This window comes from Protopterus annectens, chromosome 4.part1 (assembly GCF_019279795.1).
Source record: "Protopterus annectens isolate FY-2018-M chromosome 4.part1, PAN1.0, whole genome shotgun sequence".
Lineage (NCBI taxonomy): Eukaryota > Metazoa > Chordata > Ceratodontiformes > Protopteridae > Protopterus > Protopterus annectens.
The window spans coordinates 974,717,894-974,736,153 of record NC_056734.1 but is presented as its reverse complement, the minus strand read 5'-3'; the positions used below and the strand labels follow the sequence as shown (position 1 = coordinate 974,736,153).

The window sequence follows — 18,260 nt, the reverse complement described above, 5'->3', positions numbered from 1 at the left end:
TCCAGCACTCTTCGGCATTCCCAAAATTCATAAGATTTGTCAATGACCCCCCTATGCGACCTATTGTGTCAGCACAGGGCTCTAAGACGCAACCATTAGCTATATATATTGACATTAAGTTAAAAGGTTACCACTTGAAACATCAGCATATATTAATTGATTCATAGGATTTACTAAGAAAAATAAACAATGAGAACTACAATGATGAAATTATTTTTATTACTATCGACGTTAAAGATCTTTTTACGGTAATACCCCATGACAGAGGTTTAGTATGGTTTGAGGAGACACTTTTGGAAATGGACTTTCTTGAACCCGAGGAATTCCATATTATACTTGAAAATATGGAACTGGTACTAAGGAATAATTACATCTATTTCCAGGGAGAATACTATCACCAAATTGAAGGAGTGGCAATGGGAGTAGCATGCGCTCCCATTTATGCTAACATTGTTATGCTTTATTGGGAGAAGAATTATGTTTTTACATCTGAGTACCATCAACATATGCATAGCTACTACAGATTTTTGGATGATATTTTAATTTTATGGAAAGGCCCGGAAAAAGATATTTACAAGTTTATTGAATTTATTAATAAGAGTACATCATTCCTTAGTTTTACATATGAGGTTCAAAAGAGTGTAATTCATTATTTGGATGTTAAACTAATGAAAGATAAAACTACTAGGAGATACACATCGACTATATATTGAAAAGAGAATTTCTCAAATGCATATTTACATTTTGACAGTGACCACCCTCTTGTATTGAAAAAGAATGTCATAAAAGGACAGATGATTAGGGCTTCTAGAATGACAAACAAAGAAGAAGAGTTTTTGAAGGAACTAACTGCACTGAACAACATGTTTTTACAAAGAGGATATCCACATGTTTTGATTGAAGACACTAAAAAGTGGGTTATAACACACAGGAACACTAAGTATACTCCGCTACTGAGTAGTGAATTATCTAGCAGAAATATATTGATTAGTAATGTGAATAACACATCAGATCATGAGCAGAGAGAACGAAGTCCAATGAAAAATATCCCATATTTGACTTTGACATACCACAACAATATTGAATGGCTCAGGAGAAGTATTAACAGTGTATGGGAAATGTTTAAAACTATGCCTACGAGGGTGAATGTTTTTAAGAACAAACTCACCTATAGTTACAGGAGGAACAACAATTTAAAAAATATATTAGAGTATAGTAAGGAAGGGTCTATTGCTGATAGTTCTTGTACTACTAGCAACAAGAGGGGGACTTTTAGGTGTAATAGATGCCCCCAATGCCCCTTTATAGCAGATGAAAAATCCATTTATTTGCCTAGTCTACGAACTACTTTAAAAGCAAGTAAATATAGTAGTTGTTACACAAAAGGCCTAGTCTATTTGGCATACTGTACATCTTGTTGGCCCTTCTACATAGGGAAAACAGAGAGGCACCTACGTAGAAGAATATATGAGCATACTAGAGACATTAACCGTAGGAATGTGAATAATGCACTTTATAGGCACTCTATAGTATGTTCTAATGCCAATTTTAAATTCTGGGCCTTGGAAATAGTTGAACCTCCCGATAGAGGGGGAGATTGGGTAACAAAATTGTTATACAGGGAAATGATATGGCAGCTTAGATTAGAAGCTTGCAATGGCAAAGGGATGAATGATTGTATATCTATTACACCTGCATTAAAATTACTGGCTTCTGATCCTAAGAAACATACCCATTCCCTATAATATGAGGTTTTGTATTGTGTCTACATTCACACTTTATCTTCAGAATTGCATTTCACCCGATTGGGTTCTGTCTATTCTATTCTTGGTTTTACTTATTTCAGCATTACTATGTCAACACATACAACTTTAATTTCACACATAATCAATGTATATATATATATATATATATATATATATATATATATATATATATATATTTACGCTTTTTTAAACATATATTTATGCTTTTTTAATAACATAACATTACATTACTCATATTATTTACTACCTCTTTACTCTTTTTACTCATAATATTTGCAATGTGTATATTTAATAATTTAATATTTAATATTTATTATATAATATTACAAATTTATTGTATATATTTTTATATATATATTTTTATATAACATTTTTACACACACATATATACATTTTTATATATAGATACATTAATGTATATCTTTTATTTATTAGATGGTACCTTATATGTGGATGGCATTGTTCCACATAGAGTAGTTTTAAGAAAACGTTAGGCATGAGTGGTTTTATTCACTACTGTTATGCTGATTCACGCAAACCAGCTATGTTTTTAAAAGTTTTATAATCACAGTAGTTAACTGATTGTGGCCAATTGTAAGCAAGGTGTGATCAAGGTTAATTGAATTATGATCAATTTATATGCATTATTGTGTATATAAAAGAGGTATCTTTGTCTTGTCTAATTGATTCTGAAGAGGTCTCCAGGGTGGGGACGAAAGCGCTCAATCCTTTTTTGTGTTGTTTTGTACTTGATGTTGGAATAAACTATTCGTGAATTATACTGCCGTGGAGTCGGTTGCCTGCTTTTCCACTTTTGGATTTCCTGTGTATCTACCTGCTGGGTTTGGTATGTATAAGTGTTCCTACTGTGGTGAACTATCTGCCATATTGTATCTTTATCCTTTGCTGTCTTGGAATGTTATTGTACTGTTACTACTATTATTATTATTATTGTGGAGCCTTTCTCCCCTGGCCTCTGCTGAAAGTGGACATGTATCCAGTCGGACTATCTCGGTCAACAAATGTAAAATAAAATAAATAAAACTGAAAAAGCACCGAAGCAGAGGGCGTATAAACACCTATGTGATATAAAAAAAACGGTTTAAATAATGCCCTTGCTAAGCAGATTAAGCTGAACCCAGGATATTCATTTCATTTTTTTTATTGTTGAACAAGTCATTCAAACTTGTCGGGGGGGGGTCCTTGAGGGTGTTTTTTGGGCAAGCGTGAATTAGCATGGCAACTTAAATTAAATGCCATTGTTTTCCCGGATATTAATGGAAGTATTTCTATTTCTTCTTTATTAAAATTTAAAGCTTATAATAGATGATTTTTATTAAAAGAAGATTTTAGGATTAAATGTTTTATGGATTACAGTTCTGTATTTATATTCTACTTAAAGTATAATTGTTCATTTTTCTATTTGTATTTTGTATGTGATGTGGGGTTTATGCCTTTAATGATGGAATGATTTTATTGTTTTGGCGGAAAGAGGTCATATGACTTTAATGGTTTAAATATGGCTTTGGTATTTAGCTGATTGTCTGATGAAGTCTTGATTAGTTAAAGACGAAAACGCTCACATTAAATATACTTCTATTGTTTTTACTGCTGCGTTTTTTTGTAGTTCCCATTTTCATACTTTACTTGTGTTTCTGCTAAAAAAAACTGCCCCTAGATGAGGTAGTCCCCCACTTTATAATATTTCTAAGAGAACTAAATAAACTTAGCACCCCTCAGGACCAAGCAAGTCAGGTCAAATTCAGCCCTGTGGTTAACACATGAAACTAAAGATATAATGACTAAGAGAGACCATGTTTGGAAATAATGGTCCAAAACCAAAAGTCAAAGAGCCCTACAGAAATACAGAACCCTACGAGACCTATCTGAGCAGCAAATAATGAGTGACAAAAAAAACATTTCTCAAACTACCAAGAATCCCTTCAAAACAACTCCACTCTCTTCTGGTCATCCAATAAAAAAAAAACTGTTGCACCTAGAGCAAACTTCCACTTTGTCTCCAATAGTCAATAACAACTTGGTCAGCATTCCAACTCTGTTCAACCACCAATTCATTACCTCAGCCCTACCAATTACTAAACAAAACTCCAACTTTCCATCCACCATCCCAAAAACCCATAATACTGCACAGCGATTCATGCCCATACCTGTCCCTACTGCAGCAGTAAGAAAATATTTACTAAAATTAAAGTCAACAACCCTGGCATCTGACGACCTACCAGTAGAATACCTAAAAATTGCAGTTGCATCAGTAGTATTCTCTGTCTCATCGTAATCAGCAGAACCATACATGAAAACCATGTCCCAACAATATGGAAAATCAGTCATAATTCCCCTCCGTAAAGATGCCAACTTAACATTCCTAATTACTGACCGTTAGTGATCCTATCACCCCTATATAAGATTGTAGAAAGATGTATATGCTCCCAAATTATTAAATTCTTCAGTGACCTTAGCTTTTCGTCCACATAGCATGGATTCCGACCAAATCACAGCACCACAACTACCCTCTTCAGCTTTACAAACTCAATCACATGGGAACAATGGGGACCTAGTCTCATCTATTTTTCTTTAACTGTCAAAAAGCCTTTGACACTGTATCATATCAGGAACTATTATATGAACCAGCATCTCTTGGGCTAAACAAATCTGCTCTAACCTGGTTCCATAGTTAAGTGGAAGCAAGACCTCTCAATATTCCTGGCAGTTATACTCCGGGTTCCACAAGGTTAAGTACTCGGCCTCTCCTTTTTAACATATTTATCAACAAACTACATAGTGCTTCAAACCAATCAACCCTTATTCAGTATGCAGATGATGCAACACTGCATCGATGCAGACCTATTCCTTAACCCCAAAAAGACAAATTTTTTTACCCCCCAAAAGTCGCACAGAACAAAATCGCAAATTCCATATCCTGCCATCCGACAACGTAAAAATTGAATGCATACCGCCAACAAAGCTACTCATAGTCTTACTTTGCAACAGACTTAAATACAACCAATATCTGCTGCAGGCCATCAAGAAGACCCACTGTAAGCTAGGATCACTATACAGAGTGAAACATTTTCTCACAGTCTCTCTCAAAAAAAATCCATAGCCACTGCTTCTGTATGCATCTTCCATCTGTGCAAATCTCAATACCACCCTTAAAACTAAACTTTATACACATTACAATAAAATAGCCAAAGCTGCAGCAAATACCCCATTAAAATCCACCACTAAATAGCCCTTAGACATTTGCACAGGCTAGATCTTTCCCACTACCTTACATACTCTGAACTCAAGATACTCCAAAAGTTAATTTCATTGAAAAATATGCTTAAAGCATGCTCCAGTTGTAGACTACTACAGGCAAGCAACCGATTACTGCTCTCCATGTTGAAAACAAACAGCTCTGTTAGGGTTTCTCTGTCCTCCCACCACATCATTAAATGGAACTCTATCCTGCTGCATATAAAACAGACGAGCCACATATATCTTCAAGTTGCTGCTAAAGCAATATCCAAACAAAAATTTGGCTCTGCTACTGCTCAGCTCCGGGCTAGAATAATTTTTTTGGCCACACCGTCTACCTTTTTTCCAAATACTTATTTTTAACATTTCCCCCTATTTCTCCATTGTGCCAGAAAAGTACTCCCTTGACCACAAGGAGTAACTTTGTTTACATAAATTATATTAATCTCAAGCTCTAAGCTGATAAGATTCTATCTCTTCTAATTAGATCAACCAATGTCTCTCTGTCCCCACTGTCACAGTTTCATCACTCTCTCTCCACATCTGTCCAGAACTCTCATCTATCCAAAACCAATACTCCTTATTGCAGTCCGAATAGCCTCGGTCTTTGTCAGTTTCCTGATTACTTCACTTCTCAATTTAAAATGTAACAATATTTTCATAGTTGCTCTACTAACATATCATACTGTATTTCATTGTCAACCACTTTCTCCCATTTTAATATTTCCATGGTTCATTTCATTGTTCTAATTGCTAGAAGTTGGATGTTTATGTAAGCTATTGTGAATTTTTTTCTCTCATGTAGGTACACTCACCTGCGTTTTGCATTCCTTCTGATATCATGTAACTCTATCTTATGTATATTTCAAAACTGGTGTTTAATGGCAGAACTTATCTCATCTGGCCTCTGCTGAAAAAGGGTAAGCAAAGCTAAATAAAATAAATACAGGTTTCATTTGAAGCAGCTCATCAGGCTTTTTTGAGGTTCTTAACGTGGAAGGCAGCATTGCTCTGACTTCTGCAAGATGAATATCCAAGTTGTAGGATCTTATGGTATGTCAGCCTGGTCTCATTTTTCACAAAGATGGGGGCTGTTTGTGAATAAATCCTTTATTTATGTTTAAAGTGGTATCCATGGTTTATGTTGAGCCAATCTATTAATCACCCTGTCTTCTTTCTAGAACCTAAAAATGAGGGAGAAAAGATTCTTCACACTATGGGTACCCAGAGACAACTCCAGTATTATGCTGTCAGAGCCGAAGTCAATTCTGATTAAGCTGCTTATTTCATTTTTACAAGACGTTCCAGGTCTATAGTAGCCCTTGCTAGGACCATTTTGCAAGGGCTCTTGGACACTTACTCTTTCTTTCAGTAATTCTAAACTCTGTTATTCTCCCCATAAGCTTAGGCTACTGCAGCAGTGATCTGTTGATGTTTGGATAGATAATTGCAGCTGTAGCCACTCGCGCTCTCTCTCTCTCTCTCCATCCCTGTTATGTTTTTTTTATTTTTGTTTGCCAGGGTGCAAACACTTTATATAGCTAGCATGGACCTGTTCCAAGGCTCTAGCCTCCCTTCAGTTGGCATGAAAGCTCTGAAGGGTTGGTCACCTAGACTATTGATTTTTTTTGGCCTTCAAGCTTGAACTGTCAATCATCTGGGTGCGTGGAAGGTGCCTTTAAACTTTAGGAATGCTGGCCGGATGCTATATCCTATGCAAAATCTAACCCGTATAGCTTAGGCTTCTGCAGCAGTGGTATAGTTGGAACTTCTACTGTTATGGGAAGTTGACTTACACAACTGTACTTTGCATGTCATTTTTGTTTTGTAGTATATCCTACTTTTCTGCATAATTTTACTTATTGAGTTTAAACTCCTACATGTTGATTAGGGGAACAAATATCGGATCACTGTCAAGTTAAGAATATGTGACAAATGGTAAACAAAAGTGTGACCCCCTGGCTTTTCACTCTTTTTAAGGCAAGGATGTGAGAAAAACTGCAAGATCTAGAAATAACTCTGAACCAACCAGAGCCCAGAAGAAAACAGAAAGAAAGAGGCAAAAGTCTGACTCTCAAGTTGAAACTATGGCAACAGTAGAGAGTGGTATTATCTCATGCTATCCTACAGTTCCTCAAGGTAATAAAACCCTTTGCTTTGATTGTATGCTTATGTAATGGAATCATATGTGTAGACAAGTTAACCCATATTGTGGCATAATGTATGCAGTATTTGTTGTTGTAAATAAGTCGTGTTATTGCAGTGATAGTCAGGTTAGTAACTTTAACTGGGTAGGACTACCTGGTTGTATTAATTTGGTAATCATCTGCTTGCATATTCCATAGCACAAAGGTTAGTTATACTTTATTTACTCATTTTGAGAAGCTAGATACATGTACTAGTCCTAGGACCGTTATTCCATGCTGAAGGCATATTTAAGTAACAGCACATTTATAGTATAAAACAAAAACTTCAAGCCAAAACCCTGATGCTGGGGAAGGTGTTGAAAAATAAACCAAACCAGGAAGGCGGCACTAAATGTTCAGCTGGAACACAAAATCCAAATTTTAATGCTGTTCAGTAATTTACTAGTAAAATGCAAAATAAAATGTATTTGTCCTAAAAAACATCAACATGGACTTCATCAGAACCTGAATACAAACTTAACACTTAAAATTCACAAGGGCTAAACCTGTTTTTATTTTGTATTTTAGTAGTGTATTATTAAACAGCTTTAAACTTGGATTTTGCAGTCCTGTGGAACATTTACAGTATAAGATTTCTGTACACAAAAATCAAAGCGTCACTTATCAAACTTAAAGTAACTAGATGATGTGCAGAAAAGCAGTGAGAAGACGTAGATTGCTAGTAACACCAACCAAGCTGTTCAAAGCTGCAGTTAGAGGCCTTCTGCCATTTGGTCTGCTGTGATATTGGAAAAAGATAGTGCTTATTTTCAGCTGTTTCTGCACTTCTGTTTTACTGTATGTCTTGGTGGCTTTGAGTTGACCGCCTCTAGTATAAAGTTGATACTGGACACCCCCCCCCGTCACATTACATCAGCTCATTTTACTGTTTATAGTGAGAACTTAGTAAAGACCCACACCTTTAGCTTCTGAACCTTGAATTATCTCATTATCTTCTGTTTCTTCACTTTCTATTAAAAAAAAAAAAAAAAAAACTCTTTCTACTTAATTTTCTGTTTGTGCTTAGGAGTTAAGTTGCATTTAGTTTGCTGTATTTATTACGCTTCTTTATTTGTGCTGTCTGTTACTGTTATGACTTGTAACTTGTGGGCTACTCTTTCAAAATAATCTACTGATTTAACTATATTTCATTGCTATCTGTTGCAATTCATTACTGTTTAACTGCATTTTACTGCATTTTGTTGTTTAACTGTATTTTTTCAGACTGCGAGTTCTGTTCTTTTGACTATAAGTGATTAATCTGTGCTTCATTGTGAGTTTTTTTTTGCTGAGTTCTTAACCTTAAAATTTAGTAGCATAGTCTAGGTACAGGTCTGTGACATCCAGAGCTTCAGCTGCACGGTGTTTAACCCTTTTTGAGGTATTCCAGCTACAAGTTTTCCCCTAGTAGCACTTGTGTTATCATCTAGTAGTACTACTTGTAGATCTTCCTCCCTTGACCCGCTTGGCTCTTTCAGTTTCTGACAAATATGGATGGACAATTTCCTACATTTTCTCCTGCCAGTCTGGTCGATATGGGCATCCTGAGACAGTGTAGCAATTGCCTCATGTACACGGACAACCCTCTACTACTACCACCTAGGAACACAATTTGTGAGAGATCCAAATACATCAAGCACCTAGTGTCATTGCTCTCTCCCCCACAAACCAGTATATCTGGCACTGAGAAGGTTGGTAACATGAACACCACCCATACCTACACAACACACTCCCACATATGTGGAGGCCCTCAACAAAAGCATACCCAAACAAAAGAGACCTCCGAGGTGTAAACGCACGCAAACTCCACTGCCCACCATAACACACACAGCCACACACACCTGTGTCTCTCAGCCATTAAGGCCTAAACATAAACCTAAAATATTAGTCCTAGGAGACTCCATTGTGAGACACACAGATGTACACCTCACCAGGCTGGATAAGGAGAAAGTCATGGTTAGTTGTTGGTCCGTGCCCAAATCTGCCATATCACCAATGCACTGAAGTCTCAACAGGTACTGTTATGACTCTGTCATAGTCCATGTTGGAGTGATTGACTTGAGACATACCTTCCTGGACTTTATGAAGAGAGACATGATTGAGGTCGCTGAATGTGTCCCAGGCATGTATGCCTCGATACAAACAGAAAATTATTGACTTTAACAACTGGCTTAGTTTCTGTTGTCATTCAAAGGGGATCCAGTACCTGACGGCCTGGGAGATGATATGATTGACAAGCCACGATGCTTTGCCAGAGATGGCCTGCATCTGTCTCCCTTGGGCTTCAGGCTCCTGGCAAAGGCTCTTGCCTTCCCATAGTGCCTTTTGTTAGGCAATACCATGATATCAAAACTACCAACATGAAAATTTCATCAAAATGTAAATTACAGGTTATGCTGCCAAATGCTAGGAGTCTAAACATGGAACTGCACTCATTGCAAGCATTCTTAATCCTGGAAAAAGCTGACATTTGTGCAGTCACAGAAACCTAGTTCAAAGCTGCGCAGAGCACCCCAGCCATACCAGGTTACTCCTGCTATCACTCATTCAGACCCCAAGTGCCTTTTGTTAGGCAATGCCATGAGATCAAAACTACCAACATGAAAATTTCATCAAAATGTAAATTACAGGGTATGCTGCCAAATGCTAGGAGTCTAAACATGGAACTGCACTCATTGCAAGCATTCTTAATCCTGGAAAAAGCTGACATTTGTGCAGTCACAGAAACCTGGTTCAAAGCTGCGCAGAGCACCCCAGCTATACCAGGTTACTCCTGCTATCACTCATTCAGACCCCAAGCCATGGGCAGCAAAACAAAAGGAGGTGGAGTTGCAATATATATAAAGGACATACATACCTCTAGGCTGGACAAACAGTATGATGCACAGGAAATACTCCAGGTGCAGTTAACAATTGACAAGACCCCTATTCAAATCATAGCTAGCTGCAGCTCTCCAACTCTGAGTCAAGATGATGCCCACTTCACCTATCTGGACCTCTTCGACCCTATCAAGATTAAACCCTTTACCCTGATCCTGGGCGACTTTAACTATCCAACCATAGATTGGAAGAAATACTCATGTCAAAACACAAATGCCGAGAGATTGAGGTGAAAATATCTTGGACTTGGTATTCACCAACATCAATAACCACTGCAGCATTCCTACAGTGTCATCATCCCTGGTAAGATCTGACTACAAAACAGTCCCGTCCAAAGTCACCATCTCCCCTGACCCCCCCCCCCCCCAAGCTAGGGTCAAACAAAAAAACTTCTCCAAAGCTGATTACAACCTCCTGAGGGAAGGTATAAACAGATTCACAGCTCCCTCCCCTCCACAGAAACTGGACAATATGTCCAAACTTACACCAAAGTACTATATGAGCATTTATATAGTTGCATGGAATCAGGAATACCAGACAGGATGAAGTTATCCTCCTCAAGGAAGAGTAAACCTGTCTGGTGGACATCTACAATAAATAAACTCTATAATAAAAGGAAAAAATGCTGTCCAGGACCAAAAAGGAGCAGGTGTCGAATTGGAAGCAGTCTCCCCTTAGCCCGAAGAAGCAAATAAGAGCACTAGTGAAATCCTCCAAAGCAAACTTTGAGTCCAAACTGGGCACATCTACTAAAGACAGTCATAAGGCTTTCTTAGCATATGTCTGCAATCTCAAGGAAATCATCCAGATTTGCTTAGAACTGGTGGTCAAGGACACCACATACACAAACCCTGTAGTTATAGCCAACCTGCTAGCAGACAGATTCATTGAAAACTTCACTCCTCTGTCTCCCCCATCAGTAAAATGGGACATCCCCAGTACCTACCCCCTCCCCTTATCTCTAGGGAGCAAGTCATTACTGCCCTCTCAAAGGCAAAAAAATACGGTCTCCATGGGACCCGATAACATCCCAGCTGCATACTACATGAACTCGGGCAGGAACTTGCAGCACCATTAGGCACCCTATTCAACCAAAGCCTGAGTACCAGCTTCATTCCAGCCGAGTAGAGGACTGCTACTGTCATCCCTTTGCACAAAGGTGGAGCGTCCACCAATCCTGGAAATTATAGATTCATCAGCCTAACTAACCTGATCTGCAAGGCCATGGAGTGGATTATCATGGACCTCATTAACAAGGACATAGGCAACCTTCAGACATTTGATCCTACACAGTTTTGTTTTGTCAAGGGGAGGTTATGCCTGTTAAATTTGCTTAACTTTGAGACAGTCACCAAGGCCATAGACATGACACAGAGGAGATTGGACATCCTATGTATCCAAGAGAACAGATGGAAGGGCAGTACAACAAAGTCACTTGGCTTGGGATCCGGACTCTACTACTTGGGTGGGGGACAGGCTAGAAATGGTGTAGGAATTGTGGTGAGAGAGAGGTTTCAGAAGGCAGTGAGGAATATCATCAGAATTAATGACAGACTCGTGGCAATCAGATTCCAGTGTAATTATACGGCAGTATTCATAATTTCAGCATATGCCCCACAACAGGGTTGTGATAGTGAAGAAAAGAGTGCATTCGAACAGCAGTTGTAGAACCTACTAGATAAAGCAGGACAACATGAATTGGTGTTGATAATGGGCGACTTGAATGCACATGTTGGGACAGACAGAACTGGATATGAGGACTGGCTGGGTCCACATGGGTGGAGTAACAGGAATAAAGAAGGGAAGCCATTCTAGACTTCTGTCTGGCAAATGGCTTGATAGTAGTCCACACATGGTTCAGAAAGAGAGACTGTCACAAAATCGCATACAAGAGTAGCCAACATGCAACTCAGACTTCCTCCTAGTAAGGAAAAGACACTAGGGTAGAATCCATGATTGCAAAGTCATCCCCAGTGAAACAGTTGGCCCACTGCATAAACCATTTGTTGCCGCAATCAGCTGTAAGCAGTGGTCAGAAAAGGCCTGAAGGTCAACAGAGACCAGGCTGAAGACCCGCAAGTTGACTGGAGAGAAAGTACAGTAGTTCAAGGAATTACTCAGGGCTGTTGCACCCCAAGAAGAGGAAGAAATAGGTGGAGCTGAAGAAGAGTGGCAGCACCTAAAAACAGCATGTCTTAGGACTGCAGAAAAGATATGTGGCTGAGCCAGGTATGGAAATAAAGTACATAAGGAAAGCTGGTGGTAGAATGCAGAAGTCCAGAAAGTCATCCAAAAGAAAGGAGTGCAGGAAGAAATTGGAGATAGAAAAGACTGACCAGGCTAGGAAGGACTACTGGTTGACTACCAAAGAAGCTAACAAAGAAGTTGCAATAGCAAAGAGTAGGGCATTGGAGGCACTCTACCAACTTCTGGAAAGAGACTTAGTAAGGGACACACACAAACTATATCAGGTTGCAAGGGAAAGACAGGTAAAGAAGATAGTCAGACACCCTTCATAAGGGATACCAGCAACAACCTGCTCTCACCAGTCCACAGGACATCAAAGGCAGATGGAAGGAGTATTTCCAGCAGCTTCTGAATGAAGAAAACCCCACAAAAGCTGTACTGCCCCAGAAACCGCCTACAATGAGAGAAGAACCTTAGAAGAAAGAACAGCACTAAGGAAGATGAAGTCAGAGAAAGCAGCAGGCTCAGATGAAGTCATAGCGGATATGATAAAGATGCTGGGTGAGATAGGGGAGAAAGACTCCTAAGGGTACTAATAGTAGTGTGGAGAGAGGCATATCCCAGATGACTTGGGGAAAAAGCATACTCTTGCCACTGTACAAGAACAAAGGGGACATCCACAACTGTGGGCAGTACAGAGGGATCAAACTCCTACCATATTGCATGAAAGTTCTGGAGAGGGTGATTGATAAACAGATATGCAGAGTAGTAGAATGTAAGATGGGAATGAGCAGTTTGGATTCAGATCAGGATGCAGCACAATTGACCCGATGTTTGCATTGAGACAGATACTTGAGAAGAAGCTATAGATGAGGAGAGAGTCCAACTGGGCATTCCTAGACTTGGAGAAAGCATAGGACAAGGTCCCAAGTAAGCTAATCTGGACAGTACTATGGTGGTTTGAAGTCCTGGAAACATTGGTAGACAGTGCAGGCTATGTACAAGGACACAGTGACTCAAGTACAAACAGTGTTTGGCCTCACATTGGGGGTTCCCAGTGGGAATGGGTGTACATCATGGTTAATCTCTGAGCCCACTGCTGTTCATACTGGTGGTGGACTAAATTAGCAAACAGGTTGGAGGGGGCAGATCAACAAAGCTGCTGTATGCAGACGATGTAGCAGTACAGGCAGACCCTGAGCTAGAACTTCAGCAAAGGATAGAACAATGGAATGAAAATCTGAGGCACAGATAAGATGGTGGTAATGGCAGCAAACTGGGGAAATCAGAAGAAGCTGAGAACAGAGATAGAAGGGAAGATAGTGGAACAAGTAAACAGCTTCAAGTATCAGTGAGGGGTGGTTGAGGAGAAGGGTAGTCTGAATGAAGAGGTCAAAGCTAGACTCTGAGGGGCTGCAGCCAACTGGCATGGAGTATCAGGTGTAGTCTATGACAGAAGAATGCCAAAGAAGCTGAAAAGTAAGGTGTACAAGACAGTGGTGCGACTAGTACTACTGTATGGTACAGAAACCTGGGCAGTAAAGGCATAACAGTTGAAGCTAGATGTGTTGGAAATGAAGTGCCTGAGAAAGGTGGTAGGATGCACACTGTGGGACAGACGAAGAAATGAGGACATAAGAGCAGAAGCCAAATAAGCTCCAATTGCAGAAAAGACCAAAGAGAACAGGTTATGGTGGTTCAGATATGTGTAGAAAAGCAGAAGACAATCTGGTGAGGGAGATTTGGGACAGACAGGAAGAAGGTAAGAGGAAGCGAGGGCGTCCAGCAAAAAGGTGGATGGATTATGTGAAAGAAGATCTGCGACAGTCGGGCATGAGTGTTGAAGAAGGCAGGAGTGTGGCACTGAATCAAGAGAGTTGGCGACAGTTAACACGATACCCCGACCCCATGTAGAAAAAAATGGGAAAAAGGGGATGATGATGATGATGACGACGACCAAGGCCATAGACATGGGGAAAACTGTGCACATTGCCTACCTTGACCTGGCCAAGGCCGTCAATACTTTTCCCCACTCAGGATTAATAGATAAACTCTCTCAACTAGGCATCAATCCATATGTTACCAGATGGGTAGCAAACTGGCTCACTGATAGAACTCACCTAGTCAAAATAGGGGAAGATGACCTCGAGCAGTGTACCTCAGGGATAGGTCTTGGGGCCTCTGCTGTTTGGGATATATTTCTCAGAGGTACAGGCCAAATCTAGTGGGCCATGGCTGACCAAGTTTGCAGATGACTGCAAGTTGGGTGCTGTCATAAATTCCCCTAGTCACGTGGACATCCTCCAAGAGGGTCTCAGCCAAACAAATGACTGGTGCCAGAAACATGGCCTCAGACTGAATGCCAAAAAATGAATCATCCCTTTTGGGGAGAATGACGTCCCCACAAATTATCACATTGATAATAGGGCACTAAGCATGCAGTCAGTAGTGAGGGACTTGGGAACCCAGGTTGATGGCAAACTGACTTTTGACCACCATATTGCCTCCGTTGTATGGAAAGCTTTCTACATGGCCCACCTTATTATTAAGGGTATCTCATCCGGGAACAAGGTGGTCATAACATCCCTGTATTCTTCCCTTATAAGACCGATTATTAAGTACGGTGCCCCTTTTGGCATGTACTTCACAAAGCACATGCAGCAGCTGGAGAGACCACAGATTCCTCGTGCAGAGAATCCAGGGCCTCAAACATCTACCCTACACAGGCTAAAAGCCCTGTCCCTCTACTCAAGTCTCCTACAGACTCCTCATAGGTGACCTCTGTCTGGCATACAAAGCAATCTCAGAACCCGCTGTGGTGGGACTGTTGCATATCTGCAAGTCAAGCTCAACTCGAGCAACCAGCACATGCGACCTCAACCTGGTCTGTAACATCAATAGGACTTGTTGACGGGATAGATTTTGTCCCAGAGACTCCCCCTTTTGCGGAATAGACTCCCTCTCCGCATAAAGCAGAGTACCTCATTAAATGTTTTTAAGAGTAACCTGGATAACTGGATGGGAAACAGGTGGAATCCCAGGAGAGTATTTTCTATGTCCCTTTTGGACAGTGGCATAGGGTGCTGACTTGTTGGAACATGGGCTAAATTTTTGGCTAGGCTTGTAAGGGCCTCGGGGCCAACAGCTTAGTAACCTCTATGATCCTATTAAGAACAGTGGGAAAAACTTAACTGATTCAGTTTTATTTATTTATTATGTGAAATATTACAATAATATGAAAACTAAAATGAGGAGAACTCCAGATGGGTATTAAGTGTAGTAGAAATTTACTAATGGACCATCAGTAAAAATCCAAGAGGAATTTACCACCACCATTCAGTTTATCCACAGTTACTTACTTACAAATTCACTTGTATACAAACCAATCAAGTTCCAAATGGTATAGCAGAAAGAGGATGATGAGTATTAAGAGATAATCACACAGCAGTAGAGACGGTCATTATCAAGAAAACAGCAGCATGTATATTTATCTTTTGTTGTTAAATGGCTAAGTAGCTTTTTAGAGAAAAGCTTGTCTGTACTCTAAGGTCCTGGAGTAAATGACAATTTTCTGCTACAGCATTTCACCCTGTGGCTTGCAAAAATTGAGGGCACCAGAAACTTTTGATGTTATTGTTGTCCCCAGGATTATGCAATGAAGATTTTAAATGTAATTTATTTTTTTTATACAATGACTGGCCATTAATATTCCAAAACGAGCACGCTGATTGGTCAGCCAAATCAGTGTGCCTGTTGCAAATCTGAGCATATACCAATGGAAAACGATCCAGTCACCAGACATTTTTCCATTGGTATATACTGTAACTTTTTTTTTTACAAAAGTAAAAAATATCTGAAATCTGGACTCTTGACATAGCAGAGACAAGACGGAGAAAATACTAGGAAAATCAGGTACATTATTCAGAACTAAAGACACTTACAGTGGACATAAAAAGTTTACACACCCCTGTTAAAATGCCAGGTTTTTGTGATATAAAAAGAGACCACAATAAATAATTTCAAAACTTTTCCCACCTTTAATGTAACCTATAACCTGTACAATTCATTTGAAAAACAAGCATCTGTTAGGGGGAAAAAATGTACAATAAGCTGGTTGCATAAGTGTGCACACCCTTAAATTAATACTTTGTTGAAGCAGCTTTTGATTTAATTACAGCATTCAGTCTTCTTGGCTAGGAGTGTATCAGCATGGCACATCTTGACTTGGCAATATTTGCCCACTCTTCCTTGCAAAAGCTCTCCCAGTCTGTCAGATTGCGAGGGCATCTTTTGTGCACAGATCTCTTCAGGTCACCCCACAGATTTTCTATTGGATTTGGGTCTGGGCCATTCCAAAACATTAATTTTCTTCTGGTAAAGCCATTCTGTTGTTAATTTGGATGTATGCTGGGGTCACTGTAATGTTGAAAGGTGAAATTCCTCTTCATCTTCAGCTTTCTAGCAGATGCGTGAAGGTTTTGGGCCAAAAGTGACTAGTATTTGGAACTGTTCATATTTCCCTCTACCTTGACTATAGCCCCAGTTCCAGCTGAAGAAAAGCTATCCCAAAGCATGATACTGCCACCACCATGCTTCACCGTGGGTATGGTGTTCTTTTGGTGATGCAAAGTGTTGTTTTTGCACCAAACGTACCTTTTGGAATTGTGGCCAGAAAGTTCAACCTTGGTCTTATTAGACCATAACACATTTTCCCACATGCATTTGGGAGACTTGATGTACTTTTTGCAAATTTTAACTGGGCCTGGATGTTTTTCTGTTTAAGAAAAGGCTTCCGTCTTGCAACCCTACCCCATAGTCCAGACTAATGGAGAATGAGAGATTGTTGTCATGTACTACACAACCAGTACTTGCCAGAAATTCCTGCAGCTCCTTCAGTGTTGCTGTACATCTCTTGTCAGCCTTGGCCAGTTTTTGTCTAATCTTTTCATCAGTTTTGGAGGGATGTCCAGTTCTTTGCAACATTACTGTTGCCTCCTATTTTCTCCTCTTTGATGACTGTCTTCACTGTGTTCCATGGTATATCCTATGCTGTGGAAATTGTTTTGTGCACATCTCCTGACTGATACCTTTTAACAATGATATCCCTTAGATGCTTTGTAAGCTGTCTGCGAACCTTGGCTTTTGCTTTAGCAGGCAACTGAGTAAATGTAAGGAAAATCCTACTAGGACAGTTGAACTTTATTTGGGGTTAATCAGAGTCTCTTTAATTGATGGCAGGTGTGTACCCAAGAAGACTGAACGCTGTAATTAAATCAAAAGGTGCTTCAACAAAGTTCATAGGTAGGTACTAGGCTATCGGCCCTAGGGCATATACAAGCCTAGCCATAAAGATTCCATGGCTTTCGCCACCCAAAAATTATTTTCCTGTGCCCCTGTTGAGCAGAGCCACAGAAGTGATCCCAGGATGAATTTCCTATCTCCCATCCAATTTTTCTTAGAGCGCTAATGAGGTGCTCTGCTTGACACAAATAGGCAGTCTGTTCCAAAGTATTGGGGGGTTTCTGGGACAGGAACCTATCCCTTCAGCATGTTTTATTTATTGTGGTGACAAGGATTAGGTCCCTGGAGCGTGTGGCTCAGAGGGATTGGGATTTCTGTAAGTGTAGCATGTCCAACACCTCTGGGCTTGACATGGCTTTGTATGTTTAGGCAGAGATCGCCTCTGAGTAGGCGATATGCGACGGAGTAGAGCTGGAGTTTTTTGAGATGGTCTGCATGGGGCATCTGTTTGAGGCCAGTGATCCTCTTTGTGAAGTATTTCTGTGGCTTTCCAGTTGTTGTACTCTGTAATAGGTCTAATGAGGGATGAGTTGAGAGGAACAATAACCTTTTTTTTTCTAGATGAGAAACCTTTTGTGATGAGGTGTACCACATAGACTGATTTCCTGAGTACTGTGGCGATGTGGTTATCGAAGGAGAGGCTACTGTCCACCTATGTCCCTAGGTCTCTTATCACACTTTC

The 18,260-nt window shown here is 39.9% G+C and overlaps 1 protein-coding gene across 2 annotated transcripts in view; it reads left to right on the top strand.

The window, feature by feature from the left end:
• The window catches only part of DIS3L2 (DIS3 like 3'-5' exoribonuclease 2), a 4,570,298-nt gene that overhangs the window by 126,737 nt on the left and 4,425,301 nt on the right, over positions 1–18,260 (top strand). The window contains exon 3 of one of the 2 annotated variants that reach the window (XM_044070679.1): positions 7,005–7,163. The exons of the other annotated variant lie outside the window; for it this stretch is intronic. Coding sequence (XP_043926614.1) covers positions 7,005–7,163 — 159 coding nt within the window. The remainder of the gene's footprint in view (positions 1–7,004; positions 7,164–18,260) is intronic. 2 annotated transcript variants of the gene reach the window in all.